Below are 16,129 nucleotides of genomic sequence, written 5' to 3'. Positions count from 1 at the left end.
AGAAAAACAAAGCCGGAATGAGTGGTAGAGCAGCGAATTCATTGCATGCGGCGTGGAGGAAAGGGCTTATTTGTTTGGACACTAACATCCGCTAGAATGTTGAAAAGAAACGTTTTCCAGTGTTCATTTGCCGCGAATGCACCGCCTATAGTCGCAGTACGATAGGGGTTTTGAAATTTTGTCCAATCGCGATGGCACGCATAACGAAGCGATAAGAAAATCAGATTATAGTAGAATCCCCGTCCCACTGCTTTTGAAAGACCAACACTAACATAAAAAGTGCCAGTGCACATAAAGTAATAATAAATAAAATGTAAACACGCTCCAACGCGTCCCCTTCACAATACATCGAACCTCCTGAAAGAAAAGGAACACCAAACGTGGAACCCGCCCTATCGTGTGACTGCTCATCGCCCCCAGCACTAGACTCAAAAGGCGTGGGAGGCGGCGTCGTCGGGTTGGCTGCACGAATCACCTCTCTGTTGGTGAACACCAACTGTAGTTCCCCTTCGCTCAACCTTCGGTTGTACAGGAGTGCATTGTGTACGGTTACGGTCGTGTGACTTGAAGTTCTAATAGACACTGGAGTTCCAACGAAAAAACGCCTAATGTTTAGAAAGCCGACACGACCGAATTTTCTCACATTAATCGCCGCAACCGCTAGTTTTCCATCAACATATGCAGTAACCAAGCCATCTTGCAATGTCAGTGCAATCTGGTGAGACCCTTCCAAATTTGACGGCACCGGAGAACCTTCGCTGCGTATCCTCCCGTACGTGAGAAACCATTTCTTATTCTTGATCGAAAGCATTAAGGTTTTATTAGCATTCTTTTCTCCATTCACAAACCCAATTAATGGAGTGTCCCTTTGAGGCACCACACCAAACTGCACCGTCGCCACAATTGTGAAATGGGTGTTGGCAAAGTAGTACCGTTGGTCTTGCCCTTGCTCACCAACCGGCCACACCACACGGTCCTTACCGGTTCCGCCCAATACCACGCCATCTTTGTTAGCCACGGCACCGCTGACACTAGCATACACGCACTTGTACACGTCAGGCCACACATGTCCAACTGCGGGTCCCGAAAGCAACCCGGCAAGGCCACCAACTGGTATCCCCCTACAAGGTCCTGTTCCTCCAGCCGATGAAAGGCAGTCACCCACCAACAGAGTATCCTGTGCCTTCCATAACAACACAACCCATTTAATCATCTTCATCTCATCCACAAGACGTGCAAGGTAAATAGTGAAAACCTCTTCAATGTTCTGTTCATATAAGCAGTAAAGTTTGCCATCGCTCGTGTACAGTAAGGAGCTGTATGGACTGTTGTCGTCACCTTGAGATATCTGTCCGATCATGAAAACACGAGTACCGTCCGTTAACCATAACTGGAGGCGGTCGCGTGAGAAACGTCCCTTCGTATTTTTTGGCTGAGAAATTAGCATGACATCCATGCCCTCCACAGTTATGGAAATAGCACTTCCTGAACTACCAGGCTGGTTACGAAGCGGCGAGTTGCCTATTACTCGGGAAAGAGTCCTGATGGATTCCTTTAATGTATTCCCTAAGTCACTCGTTTCAAATACCCTGCGGCAACCTATATGCTCATCTGTTCTGGCATTCACCAGCAGTTTATCTTTCCACCAAACGGCAGAAGATTCAGTTGAACCGACCGGTGTTTCCCCTGCAGAAAAGTGCCATGTTTTGCCATCATCCGTCGAATACAAAAGTTTTCCCACAACCTGATTCCAAGTATTCTTGACCTGGACAGAAAATACAATGGCACCGTCCGGCGTTACAGCAGTGTTCCCTACGCCACCGAGAAATTGGGATGGGGGGTGCCCACCTGGTGAGGGCACCGTTGCTAAGAGAAACTTCAGGTTCTGGGGAGCCTCAAATGTAATGCTCGCAGTTACATTACCGTCCTTTTCCTCTTTGATGACAGTACCCTTGTACATGAGTATATCCCAGTCTTCGCCGTAATGTTGCCACGTCCAATACTTACTGGAAGTGTTGTACCTTCCCACGAGAACGAATATATTGTTTCCCTTGACAGCGACTGTGGGATCTACAACTCGGGAAAAATTAGTGTTAACACGACTGTTCTCAATGATGACTTTAGTCTTCCAAGTATCCCCACCATCAGCACTGTACTTGGCAACTGTCTCAGTGAAGGTGAAGTCAGCAGATGAAATGTACCGTACGTCGGCAATGCCCACCAATACCCCACTAATTTCAACAAACGAAGGGACACGGAAAGAGTGAACGTTGCGCATCCACTGCGTTCCATTTTTCTCCCTAAATGGAACTTTCGTCCTCGGCACCAGCGTGTATCCTTTCTTCCTCTGAGAAAGCCACTCCTTGCGGCAAACTTCTCCCTTAGCTTCTTTAGCAACCGAGTCCATGCACCACGCCCACCATTCATAGCCGGCGTTCCACTCGGGGGAGGTTTTCCAACTGCCCTTTTCCCATTCACTCTTCCTCACCCACCGGCCACCTTCCAGAAACACCTCACGCGTCGTCCTCTCATAGATCTTGGAGGACACCAGGTCACAGCAGTACAACAAAGCAAAAAGCACAAGTAATGCATACAATGAAAACGAAAATGTTAGTGCAGAAAACGAACCCTCCCCGGTGACGCAACAGGGGCGTACAGGCAGGCGCTTCATATATTCTCCGCCACAGTCCTCACACTTAGCCTATACACTCCTCACAATGGTATAGGCCAGCAGCTGAGTTCCCAACACTTTCACATGTTGCGCCGTAAAACGAAAAGAATCGGAAGGTGAAGTAAAACATAGTCAGTAGCAGGAAGAAATATGTATACAACACAAAGACCGACGGCAGCTTCACGGTAGCCCTCCCAAGTTAGGACCATGTGGGCTGCGCCTTATGGTTACTGTGCATAGGAAAGGTAAGTGAATTTTGGTTATATTCAGAATCGCACATACTGTGAGGTCGGCCCCCAGGAGGAATGTCGACAGTATTCACGACTGTTGCAAACAGTGTGACAGCAAATACGATTGTTCCTGAAGCGCTTAGTAAGCTAAATATGCTCTGATAAAGTTCCACATCTGTTGCAGAGTGCCCAAGGCTCGACCAAAGGATGAGGTAGGTATTACATTAACTGCCTAATCAGGTGTGTTACGGGGGTGGGCAAACAGGTCACACGAATAAAGGAAAAAACTGAGGGGATTCAACGCACCCAGAAGCTTCGGAAGTAGACACAGCGAAAGTGAACTACTTTTGCCTATTCCTCACACCACCCTTACTTGGCTCTTGGTTCGTCGTACTATGCGTTTGCGAGTTTTAAATCACCGTGTCTGCCCTCGGGTACAACAAACCAGCGGGCAGCCTGGAGGAAGCCAACATATCGATACGGAAGAAGCGGTGTACGTTTGTCTGTTTTTTTTTTTTCCTTCCTCCCGACTTAAAACCCGACAATCCCTCTCTAACAGCTTTCGACATAAAATACCAGCTGACCGAGTTGAAATGGACAGAAAAAGTAGCCCATCGAGATGCCAAAACGTGACCCGACCGTGCAAAGGACACCTCGTTGAGGCGAACATGCATGCGGTGTTGAAGTGTTGTGTGTAAAGGAAAGTGCACAGCGACATGGACAAACCAACGCATACAGGCAACATCATTCACTGGTGCTCACACAACACTGTCACAAGTTCTGATGCGATTTCTATGGCGATGTATGTTGTTCGTGCATCGAAGGGTTATCACATCATGGTCAAAGATCCCAACGGAGTGGCAGTCAGGTAACCCGTGGGGAGAGCCGTGCATTCTTGATATGATACTTCACACGCAGTAGGCGGGGGCAGACTATCCACACACTGCCCTCCTCACATATGTCTGGTTGGAACTAAACACGCCTCTGTGCACTGTACAGTGTACAGGAGACTGTTCTAAACAGCAATTCCTTAGCATGAGCCCCTCCTGTTAAAGCTTTCGAAGCCTAGCAGCCGCTAGTGTATGTTCCAACTAGGAACGACACCCTCACAACAAAATTTAAGTAGGGGCAGTTTCAAAAACGATCACCCAAATACCGTAGCACTACGCAGTCGCTAAACATGGCATGCAGAATCCTAGTCTTGTTCCGAGAACGCGTCTGTCCCGGGGCGTCCCAATTCCGTGTTGTGAAGGAATCCCAACCATTTGACTACCAAGGATGACGGTATCGCTTATGACAAAAAGATCTCTCAATGTCGCAACTACATTGTCTTAACGAAAGGACAAACGCGCATGTAACCCCCAACTTCTCGTCACCTAGCCAACAGTAAAGGAGTGGAAAACGCTAACCTACATATTCACCACACTAGCTCCATCATTCGAAGTGCGTTAGATGGCGGAGGGGCCTCAGTGAAGGCAAACACGACTTTCGGAAGGTGGGAACCACCTCCATCAAAAAAAATACGAGCACATATATGAAAAGAACCTAAAAGCAAATGGCAGGCCTTTCAAGCAATTGCAAGCCATATCGGAAATGTGGAAGGAAGAAAAAAACAGAGCTGAGCGTAGCAACTTAGTGGGAAAAATAAACGGCTGAATTTTCGTGGCTCCAATTCCAAAAACGGTCCAGTGCTTGTGCGATTGCATAAATCGAACCTTTTCCCGTAACTTCTAACCAAGTGCCGGTTAAAAAGTAATCCATGTTCGCGATTGTAAAGGACTCTATTAATCTCATTGGCATTATTTTTATTATATACCTTTCCCACAAACGAAACAGAAGCCAAGGCAAACACTGCGTCGAATCTGCACATCTTCTTAAGCGAAACGGTCATCCTCCATCTGATGTTCCATTGTCCAACGCCATGAATGAAAAGAATATAACTGTACACACACACACACACTCTCTCTCTCTCTCTCTCGAGTCACGTATATTCAGGTTATTAGTATCTTTTCGGCTCCACGAAGTCAAGTGGGAAGAGTGGGTATTGCCTCTTCACACTTCATATCATGTATACATCACTGATGCTGCAACCTGACAAAACAAGTAGTGCAAAACTTCTTTCTTTACCCTGAATATATGTCTCGGCAGTTCTTTGCTATCTTTGATGACAAGGCGATGCAACGCAAAATGAATGTGTGGTAAAGCAATCAATGAGTAGGCAAAGAAAACAAATCTACCACCGTGCCCCATATCATAATAACTTTCTTTTGGCTGGGGGAACCCACATCTGGAAAGTAATCCCCTACCTAGTCTTAGCGCTCGTTCTAACTTCATGAAGCATCCGTTGAGTTACCTCGGTGGTGAAAGGGAAACGTGTGTGAAACAATCCAACGAACAGAAACAATTACGGACTCGTGGTTCAGTCTGCCAAAGCCGAATTGTCGCAGCTGCCTCCGATATTAAAAGTGGCTGGAGTGCCGTAAGTAGTAACATAACAACCAAAGGTGTTGCCACCAGTAACTGGACCCAACTCCAGTAACGGATACGTGTACTCTCCTACGTATCTGTACCCACGAATGTCTTTGTGTACGCCGGGGAAACGAATATCTTCGGGGGTCCGTCCCGCATGCGCCACTTTGGATAGCGAGATCCTTGTAATGAATTCTTTCAGCAAAATAATTGTGCCCCAGCATGTAGATATAAATGCTGCGTATCTTTCATATGCAGGCAGTGTCCCTGATTGTGGGGTGCGGCCTAACTTTTCGGTTTGGTCAAGAGGCTTTTAGTGCTTCTTACATTATCACTCTGCAGTTAAATCACCGCTACTCTCCAGCAGAAATCAACCCTGTGACCATTTGCAGGTTAAGCGAACCCTAGTTGTATTATTGATAGCGTAAAAAGAGGAAAACATCCTCCTAAAAATACACAACATAATGCAACTAACTCTCCGTGTCGCAAACCTGTCCTGTCGCGAGAACATTGGAGCATATATTCGGAAGACAAAGTGCTGTTCAGTTAACTGCTGGAAACCGGCGAAGCCACCGGGTTGAAACTGAAATCCCAGGTAGCAAATAAAATTTTATCAAAAGATCTTCATTTGTCAGTACAAACGCAGTGGCCTAATCCCCCTGAGGTCTTTAGTGTGGACCCTCCAAAAGGTAACACTGAAAGTTCATGAATAACCGCTTCATAATGGCCAGTAGCTGCACTCTTCCTTATGCACACACCGATTACGAAAATTGGTCCAAAAAATCAGCGGTAGAAAGGGCGACTTCTTACGTGCACTGGAACACCAACGTCCTAGTATCCCACGCAGCCGCGTTACAGAAAACAATGTAGTGTCAGTTCCACTCAGATTTGGATAACTTGCCTTCCATAACTGAGCTTATTCACTCCTAAGAATTGTAAGACAAGTCATTCAGGAGATACAGACGCAGGGAAAATATTGTGTCCAGTAGCCTTCGTGTTAGCAATCAGTCTCCTCAGAAAAGTAATTGGGTTTCCACTAAAGCTATCGATAATGCTTCCCTAGTCCATGGCACTGGTCAAAAAAAAAAAAACTTCACCCTTATGCGCCACGACAAGAAGAAATATTGAACTTCATCCGAAAGATTATGCCCCACATACTTGCCCTCATCAGAGATGGTGCCAACTAAACTAAAGAAAGAGCATGACTGTCATTTACGTCCCGATGGATAATAAAAACGTTCGTGCCGCCGACTGCCAAGTAAACTACTCAACAGCAATCCGGTTTTTCAGAACCTCCAGCCAGGAGATTGTCGTTCGTTCCGTTGTGCAGTACAACTAAACGCCTCGTGGGAGTACGAACGTACGTTGACTGCTCCATTTTACAGTCGCCGTTTCAGTCCTCTCTACAAACAAAGTTCCGCCGAGCTGACCAAAGGCAACTCCCGCAAAGCAAAACAAAAAGGTGTTGTTGTCCAACTGCGCCATCCACGCCAGTGACTTGTGATGCATCGGAGAAACCAGCACCCGCTGTTATTCTACTACCATGGTATCCCACATTTCGTTGGGTACTATGTCTCCATGCAACCCCGGCTGGAACCGAAATCGAAAATTCGGTTTCTCAGTGGGGCAAGGTACCGATGCTCCACTAACACTAAATCGAATCATACTTCAGGACACCCCCTAGTAGAAGGCGGGTCCGGTTCCTCACATTCTCCACTGTGCGGAAGACGCTGGCTGCCCGCACATCGCTGCGCCTGGAACTTACACCGGCCCTACTCGGACAGTTAGCACCAGGCTTTGTGGGGAATCCTTCCAGAAGATTTCACCGTCAGCCGATTTTCGGCGGTGCAGTAGAGAAGTGATTTTTCCTTTTTTTTTCCAGGGTTTTCAATATGTTTGCCCGGGGTTGGTGAGAACGGTGCCACCAGGAGCATTGATGAACTTGAGCGCGTAAGCCCCAAGTAATGATCCCGCCCCTTGGTGGCGTTAGCGCGCCACTGCTGCCAACGGGGACGTCTGCGCGGCATGCTGCGGGGCGCTATGACCTCCCAGTGAGTGTGCCCCAGCAGCCTGCGAGCGGCTGAAACGCCTCCAGAGGCTTGGAAAAGGCAGTAATCGGAGTCAAAGCGGGAGGCAGCAGCGGGTGGTTTGCCCGGCTCCGCCTTTGAGTCGCTGTTATAAAAACAGTGCGGCTACACACACACACACACACACACACGGGCAGCGGTGCGAGTTGCCTACAGCACAGAAGTGACTAGTAGCAGGCGTGGACCGCTGGTCGCCGTGCTTTCGTGTGCGTGTGACGGCTTTATGCTGCAGTGGAGGGGACCGGGTTGCTGGTTGTTACCACTCCCCGGTTGCGTGTCTCGACCCCACGCTTTTGTATGGGAACTTCGTTTCCGTGGATTCGGACCTTTACGTGTCCGCGTTGAGGGCCCGGAGGCGCGGCCCGCTTGGGTGCGTCGGCGTCCTCCATGTTCGTGGGATGCTTTTGCACCCTCCGTTCAGAATCCTGCATTCGTTTGGTGTGGCCCACTGTTTGTAAAGACTGCGCGTGGTTTTTCTTGACAGGAAGTGCCGTAACGTTGTTATTTGCTAGCGTGGGTGTTGTTGTTGTCTTTTTCTGTCTCGTCCTCTTTGGTGATTTGTTAAATGTCTGAATTGCACGTTTCCGGCATTTTATATTTGTTAAGTTTCTTGATTTTAAGGGAGAAGTTGCTGGTGCTTGGCAAATTTCACAGCGAAGTTACATCGTTTCATGTGTACTTTTTTCTCCTATTTTTTTGCATTTTCCCTTCAAAAATTTGTGCGAAAGTAGAAAATAATATTCGATAGATTCCGTAAACGAATATATATGCTGTTAAGTGATAGCGTATAATTCGCTTTAACATGTCCTTGCGGTGAAATAACTGTATAACTGGATTGGAACAATAAACAGTAGATACGTTATCTGCCTTGTTACCACCGCTATGAATATTATTATGTTCCTGCAATTAAATGTATTTTTATCCGGTATTTTGCTCCACGTTTTCCTTGGTTTACTCTGTTGTCGCTGTCTAGGCAACGCACAGAAGTCACTTGTAGCTGTCTATCGCTTTTACTATTCGTGGGTAGTATGTTTGCTTGGAAAATAATACCGAATAAAGTGTTGGGTATTCTCACCTTCCGTTGGAAATGAATGGTTATCATGTGGGATATTGCCGCTGATTTTTTTTTCCGAATCAAAGATTGGCGGAAAAAAAGTGCGGCAAGAGAACAGAGAAACTCGCTTGTGATCCTGTCACGTATTTTTTTTTGTGTGTGTGGCATTTGATTTTCTTTTTTTCGGTGTTAGCATCAGCTGTAGAATTGTTTTCCTGGAGAGGGGTGTTGCCCAGCTTTGTTGTTTTTTTTTTTGGATATTGTGATACTTTTACGCGCTAAAGTACTCTGTTTTTTGACGACAAAAATACGTGTTCTATGCTGTACTTAACTTTTCGTTTGTAACCCGACTTTTTGTATTTTTTTTTCTAATGTATTTTTCTTCCAAATTACTTTGGGATTTCAGTTGCTTTGCTATGCATTAACCACAGGAGCGGGGATAGTAATTATTTGTTCAAAGGTAAAGAAACTAAATTCATGTTATGCTTCAAATTCTTGCAAGTTTCTCTTGAATTTCTCTGGTGTTGTTTGTTTTATCTTTGGGCTTCGCACCTCCCTTCTTTTTTTGTCAGTGCACAGATATCCACTGTTTTAGTGTTTTGGTTGCTGTTGTATGATGGAGTTGTGTAAATGGGGGTGGTTTAGAGTCATGTAACTTGTTTTAATTTCATCTTCAAGGGGAAATTTTGTTCTTCTTGATCCCTTTTGAAGAATTCCGAGATGACGTCGATGACTGGCAAACCCTCTGTCTTGTCTTGGTCTTTCGAAACTTCTCAAAAAGGAAAGCAAAAAAAATAGTCGTCATACGCATTGGTAGTGATGTACACGGACTTACGCGCTACATGCATTTCAAAAATAAAATGTTTGTAAGTTGTGGTTGTATCTTTGAATGCGAATTTTTGCTTCTCGTCGCTTGTTTTGCCGTTAGTCTCCGTTCAATATTACATATAGGTGTATTGTATTTCATTGGCCTGGAGGCGCTTAGTTCCAATGTGCTTTGGTATGCCAACCCTGCTAAACGCGGATTGAAAATGCATCGCATGTCCGAGCAGCCCTGACCACTATAATGTTCAGACGTCAACAGAAACTGGAGTAATTATTAAGGAAGAATATTTGGCTTTTCGAAAAGAAACAAGATTGGTAAAGCTGTTGATATCAGACTGATGAAATAAGTGAACAAAAGAAAACAAAATTGAACATTTTGTTGTGGATAACCCACCTCAGTACCAGTGGTAAAATGCAGTGATATCTGGAAGGGAAATTCTTCTGGCATGTCTCTGCTGGATGAATTGCTGAAGCAAATGAAGTATTGTCCCGTTGCGTTGCTAATCACGTGGAGATAGGAGTGAGCGTTATTTATTACTATTAAGATAGTGAACAGATAATGTATATTGCTTTCATCTACTCGCCGATGGAAGCTTCAAAAGTGTCATTTCTTTCGCAAACGTTTTGTTGGTGACGTTTGTGTTTTTATGTTGGTATTCGGTAGCCAACTGCAGCATGAGTCGTTGCTAATGACTACATCATTAATTTTGCATTTTTTAAAAAAAAAAGAGATGGCAACCCAAAAAAAAAAAGGTAAGTCGACTCAAATAAGAGTGGGACGAACTAGTCATGTCGTCTGATTCGAGGGGGTTCACTTACATAGCTTATTACTACTGTTCCGAATGTGATGCAGTTAGTTGGAGGTATTTTAATATTTGTGGATACGACTATGCCTTTCGAAGTTATGCTTTTTATGGTCTAGTCAACATGCGAATGTATATCTTAAGTTGCTTCTTTTGATAGCTGAGAAGGAGGGGATGGTTAAATAAAGTTACAGCGTTTCTCCCGTAATCTGAAGCTTGTACGGGAGTACTCATTATTTGCACACACCTCCTTTGCACATGCGCTTGGGTATGTCTGCTACTTCGGAATCGATTACCGTGTTATCATTTCCCCGTCTGTAGCAAACACGATCGACCCACGGACTCCATTCGCAACGCGCTGTGTTGTGGAAAATTCAGCACTCCGCTTCACGCAAACGCTGCAACCATGTGTCTGGCACCAGTTGTTATGAGTCACCACTGGGGACATTGAAAATACGTTTGCATCACCTCTTTACCACATATTCAAAAATGTAGCGAAGAGCATGGAAAACATTTTACAGGCGTGTACAATCGTCCGAAGATCCCCAACTCAGTTATGGGTCGAGTGTTGCTACGGTATGAAATGCCGTGAAAGCTGCTTACCGTTAGCCGTCGCATGCACATAATTCATCCCGTGCGTTCGGCGGATTCATATTGTTGTTTACTAGGGCACGTTACTTTCTTCATCGTGATGACGCTTCAATATTTGCGCCATTTTTCGTCGACGGGAAATGTTCCTCTGCAAAACTGTGTGCTCTGAGCCGCGTCTCCTGTTAACAACAGATGATGATGTATGTGCAGTCGCTCCAGATAGGGCCATTCGGGGAATTATTTCTGTAGCTCTATGACTGGGTGCTCATAAACGAGAGTTTCGTTTACGCCTTGTTAAATTGCGTGTGTCTGTCACCGGTGACTGCAGCAAAGGTGGGTTTTGTGCCAAGCGTTAAGTCATTTCGTGAGGTGGTGTGTGGTGCCCCCCAACTTTAACCAAGTGATGTGTTGTATTTGTTCCCTTCGATTTCCTCCGTTTTACCCTTTTTTATCTTTTATTTTTTGCTTTTCGGCTGACCAGAGCTTTGGCACTAACTTTCTGGGTACCATCAACGTTACTATAAACGAAAATGTCGCGTACTATTGTGCTTGGGCTCGGCTTCGTGCTGCTTGTCTGTTACTCTGGCAAACTCGCGGAGTCGAGCAGCGATGCGCAACACGTAGCAGACGGAAAGCTTAGCCGAGACGGCGCCAATGCGTTGTGTGCACTGAAAGAAACCGTACAAAAGATTGGAACAGAAGGAGCAGACAACCTCGTCAAGAAGGCTGAAGACAATGTGACGCATCTCAAGGACTACCGGAAGCGGGTAGGATATTTTGGCAGTCAGGTGATCTCACTTTCTGGCCGTGGCGATCCAGATTCGGATGACGACGCTAAAAAAGAACTTAAGGAGTTTTGCGAAGAGGCGGAAAATGAAACGAGGGATGACTTACGGGATGCCAAAGAGCTATATACCGAAATTGAAAAGGACGCAAAAAAGAGTAAGGAAGCGGCAAAGGCCACATTGGGAGAAGAAGCGAAAGGTACCGACTCCAAGGGACTCTCCGGAGTTCTGCACCGGCACTGTGGAGAAAGTCAAGGTAAGAACAAAGCACCGAGTCAACACTGCGACACTGATGTATACAATAACGAATCTGACGGTGGAAAGTATACAATTTCCTGCGGCACAGACAATACCCATCACCGCGGATCGCCTTCAGCACGTCTACACAAAGCATTTGATGAGTGGGAGAGCAAGAAACCGAAGAAAGCGGGTGGTAATTTGAAGTGTGGAGCCGCCGCCGAAAACAGCTCGAGCCCCTGCACCGTGTCGGAAGGATGGAAAGAAAACTATGAAGAACTGAATGTAAGTTTAAGTACCCTCGAGGAGAACGGACATCACATAGAAAACGCGACCCGTGAAGGGGCAAAGAGGCTCACCTCAGTGTATTTGGCCTACAAAATGCTCAAGGACGGCAAAACAGCTGGTGAAGCTCTGCAGGAGGCCAAATCGAGGCTGGAAGGAAATGATACCGACTGTCCGGAAGAGGGCAAAAACAGCTCCAGGTGCCTTAGCAATGATGACTTGCTCAGCGGGGCACGAGATCATTTTATATTTCCGTTGACGATACCCGAGTTGCTGATGTACGTTGGTATCCCTCTTCTTGTTGTGTTGATCGGGGTGGTACTGTTCTGTATTTTCCGAGCCCGCAAAAAGGATAGGAAGGAAGATGTGGCCTCCGGTAGCGTTCACCAAGGCAAGGGAATGCCGTCGACAAACATCGACCCGTTTTAAACGGATGGTTGAGACAAAACATAGGTGGAAGTTGAATTAAAATTAATGTAGGGGACCTTCCGCCTCGTGCGAAGTACGTGAGTGAAGCCAAAAGAATCCAGAAAAACCAGAAAGAATGCGTGAAAGAATGAATAATCTATATAAGCGAGAGGAGGAGGGTTGTTTTTTGTGTGTATCGGACAATGTTACAATACTATTGCTTACTTATTGGCAACGACGGGCAAAAAGACTTTGGTGCAGCTGCCTCTCATTGAAGGAGGGCAGTCTGTATTCGGAAGGCACACTATTCACGCTTAAGTTCGCATTTCCGTCTCGTTTTCTGCTTTTTTTTTTTGCTTTTTCGTTACCTTTCTATGTGTTGTTTTTGTTTTGCTTTTTTTTTTTTTGAACAGCGCCTACCATCATTATACGTATACCTTTATTCAAGTGGCCAGTGGGAGGCCACATAAAGGTAATATTTTTGCTTGCTGATCTACAGAGAACGGGAGCTGCGCTTCCATCTAAAAGCGGAGGGGAGGAATATTTTTTATCCTTCGGTTTCTTCTGGAAATTCCTTTCAGAATTAAATCACGGTGCTCTGCGAAAGGAAGCTTCGTCTTTGTCTAGAAAAAAAATTGCTAGTGATCTGATTCATTCGACCGAGCTGCAACAAGCTCTGGATGTGGAAGCGCCTCGCCGCTACATCCCGCCTACTCTCGTCACCTCTTTCCTTATGACATGCTGTGGAGGCAATATTTCTTCGCAACACCCTTTTCTCCTCCATCTTTTTTATGCTTAGCCTCTAGCTTCTGGCATAAATGTCGTTATGTTACACCTTTTTTTCGGTACGGAAACTGACAACAGATTAGAGGCAGACGACTCAACACTCATCGGAAAATGAACACAAAAGTGGTCTGTTTCGCAGCTGGGGGCGCAGCACACATGTATGAATATTCACATCCTCCCATTGTTCAGCAAACGTCATTAGAGGTGATGTATATTCCGTTGCATGTTGATGCTTTTCATAATGTGTATGGGTATAACCTGAGAGGAAGACAGTGGTAAAAACGCTGAGTCGGCCCCTCACATTTTGTTAAAGTTACGGACAGAGCGGGGGAATATTCCCCCTCGGTGATGGTTGAAATTTGTGCGTCTCGTTGCATCTTCACCCCCCAACTATCATGTTGTTGGTTCCTGCTATAAAATCATCGTTCGTTCCGTCTCCCCAATCTCCGTTCCCCTTACTAGTCTGGTCGGTCAAAGCTCTAATAGTAAACGCCTCAACAAAAAAGGAAGTATCCCTTGGCGTTGATATATAAGCCACTATGTCATACAACGCCCTTTGCATTGGTCATATATTACTTGTTTTCTCAGCAGTGGCCTCCGCCTCCGAAGAGAGTTACAAAATTGACAGATACAAAGCGGACCGGAAACTTGACAAAGAAGGTGCCATAGCTTTGTGCAAGTTGCGGGATGTGCTCACCAACATTTCCGAGGAAACCACGGACTACCTCGTCGAAGAAGTCCAAAAGATGGGGGAAAGCCTCAAGACGGACATGGACGCCATCAATTACTATGTTAAGCGGGTGCGGAGCCTTAAGGAAAGCGGAAGGGAGGATGCAAAGATAAATGAGAGTGACAGTAACGAGATCGACAGTTTGTGTAAAGAGGCCAAAGCGCACGCAAATAAAAAGAGCAGAGACCAAGTAGATCAGACAGTGGCGAAGATCAGAAGGGTGTCTGGAATTGTGAAGGATGCAGCAACGAAGACACTCGGTGATGAGAACGAACTTGAGGACCACGACAACGCCGATGGTATCTTCAAAGTTTTTAACTGGCACTGCGGTGGTGACAGAATTGGGGAGGTTCACGCAGGAAGTCAGAGTTGTGATGTGATTGGATTCCGAAAGAATTTCTCAGCGGGTCAGAGGAATGTCATATCCTGCAAAAAGTGGAAAGATGAATATGGAGAGACTATACCTCACGAAAATGTCACTGTGACACAAATGGAGAGCTACCTGTCGAGGTGGTTTGAAGCAAGGCCAAAGAGGGTGGGCGAGGATATCTGCAAAGATGGTGAGTACCATTCTCCACACTCCTGCACCGTATGGGAAGGATGGGTGACCGGCTACGAAGAGACAATGGAAAAGATGGAAGAGCTTCGAAACAACATAAAGAAGCTCAACAGAATTCGTTACGACGGGGAGACACAACTATGGGTGCTGTACGAACTCTTCGAAGCACTTCGGAACCCCGAGACTGTGGGGCCCCTTCCGGAAGTATTAGAAAACATCAATAAGACGAAAAAATCGCGTCTAAAGAATAAGAGTGTGGGCAACAACCTCACACAATACACGCTTCTTGATGAAGACTTCCAGGTAAATGAGACGGAACGCGAACATGTGGACGAGGCGCGCGATTATTTTGCGGCCGCTAACTTCGCTAAGTTGATGATGTATATATTCATCCCTGTTGGAGCTGTGCTGATCCTTGTCGTGGCGGTAACGATAATAGTGATAAAGCGCAAATGTGCCGATGCCAGCAATGCAGAAAGCATGGCTGGAACGCTACCGGGAGACAAGGTAATCTGAAGGCCATGCTTTCAAGTGCGTACCAATCGTTTTCTCCCCTCCGTGACCGCGCTTTGCACTTTAAAACACACGGAAATTCGAGGAAAAAAACAGCATGGGGATGAGTCTATATACGCGTCTGCCGAAAAAATGCCACACATGATGAAACATATCGAGGAAAGGGTATAAACACATGTCTTATACATTTCGTGCAGCATACATGTGCGTGTACGTGTTGTTGTTTTCTAAAGGGATGAATGTAATGAAACCATAATTCGTTTGAGAAAAATTTTAAAGTAACATGCTTTTGGTATTTTAGAAGAGTAGTTCAATCGTATTTTTGAAAGAAAGAAAAGAGGTGACTTAAGCGGGAGAGGGAGTTCAAAATAGCTAGGAGAGCAAAAGGTGTAATGAAGGGTAAAGCTAAGTAATAAATAGGTGCGGGAAATTTTAGGGAAACCATTGAAATGACAAAAAAAATAAGACACAAGTTCGGAAATTTTCCGATCATTTCTATTTGCACATATACCGTTATGAGTGTAGACAGTAATGTCAACACCACAACTTCTTGTTTTTTTCCTTCTCTTTCCTCAAAAATTAAAAAATAATAATAATAAATTAACTAGTCTCATTTTTTCCTACCCATTATTTTCGGAGGGGTTGGAGAGTTGTTGTGATGTGTCTGGTTGATTATTTCGGTCCCATACGCTTCCGACTTCGCCCCTTTTTTTTTCTTTTTCGTTTTGGTTTGGCTCTGGTTTTGTCCGCTCATGCATTGCAGAGAGCGACTTCGGTTAATATTTTAACAACCTCATCCTGTGCTGCAACTGGCCATTCTCTAATCTCTTATGAAACTCAAAAGCGGATCGGCTACACCGAATGTAACCGTTCATTGGTTTGGTCACCAAATGCCTGGTGGCGGCAGAGGGTGGTAGAGTATAAGAAAGGTGAGTGCATTAAAGACAAGAAAGGAAGGGAAAAAAAATAAAACAAAAAATATAAAGAAGGGGGAAATCTTAATATTTGAGCACTTGAATCGTATGGTAAATTTTATGTACATGGCCGTGGCATTAAGTTTCCTTCCTCCCTCATTCGCTTCAGAGATTTTTGTGGT

At 45.4% G+C, this 16,129-nt stretch overlaps 3 protein-coding genes across 3 annotated transcripts, besides 4 other annotated features; 2 read left to right on the top strand and 1 right to left on the bottom strand.

Annotated features, from left to right (window-relative positions):
- Positions 1-16,129: part of a sequence feature (sequence corresponds to BAC RPCI93-30F7) that runs on past both edges of the window.
- On the bottom strand, positions 221-2,671 carry Tb927.5.640 (trans-sialidase, putative; the record flags this gene model as incomplete). The annotated part of the gene is made up of 1 exon (XM_839645.1): positions 221-2,671. One exon carries the CDS (start codon positions 2,669-2,671, stop codon positions 221-223), a length of 2,451 nt encoding a protein of 816 aa, XP_844738.1.
- Positions 7,565-7,588: a microsatellite.
- Positions 11,261-12,466, top strand: Tb927.5.630 (acidic phosphatase, putative; the record flags this gene model as incomplete). The annotated part of the gene is made up of 1 exon (XM_839644.1): positions 11,261-12,466. The coding sequence occupies one exon, from the start codon at positions 11,261-11,263 to the stop codon at positions 12,464-12,466; it is 1,206 nt and encodes a 401-aa protein (XP_844737.1).
- Positions 12,782-12,852: a sequence feature (A-rich).
- Tb927.5.620 (hypothetical protein) lies at positions 13,771-15,036 on the top strand (the record flags this gene model as incomplete). Its single annotated transcript, XM_839643.1, has 1 exon — positions 13,771-15,036. The coding sequence occupies one exon, from the start codon at positions 13,771-13,773 to the stop codon at positions 15,034-15,036; it is 1,266 nt and encodes a 421-aa protein (XP_844736.1).
- Positions 15,608-15,637: a sequence feature (AT_rich).

Source organism: Trypanosoma brucei, chromosome 5 (genome assembly GCF_000002445.2).
Source record: "Trypanosoma brucei brucei TREU927 chromosome 5, complete sequence".
Taxonomy (NCBI): Eukaryota; Euglenozoa; class Kinetoplastea; order Trypanosomatida; family Trypanosomatidae; genus Trypanosoma; species Trypanosoma brucei.
This window is presented reverse-complemented; position numbering and strand designations above follow the sequence as displayed.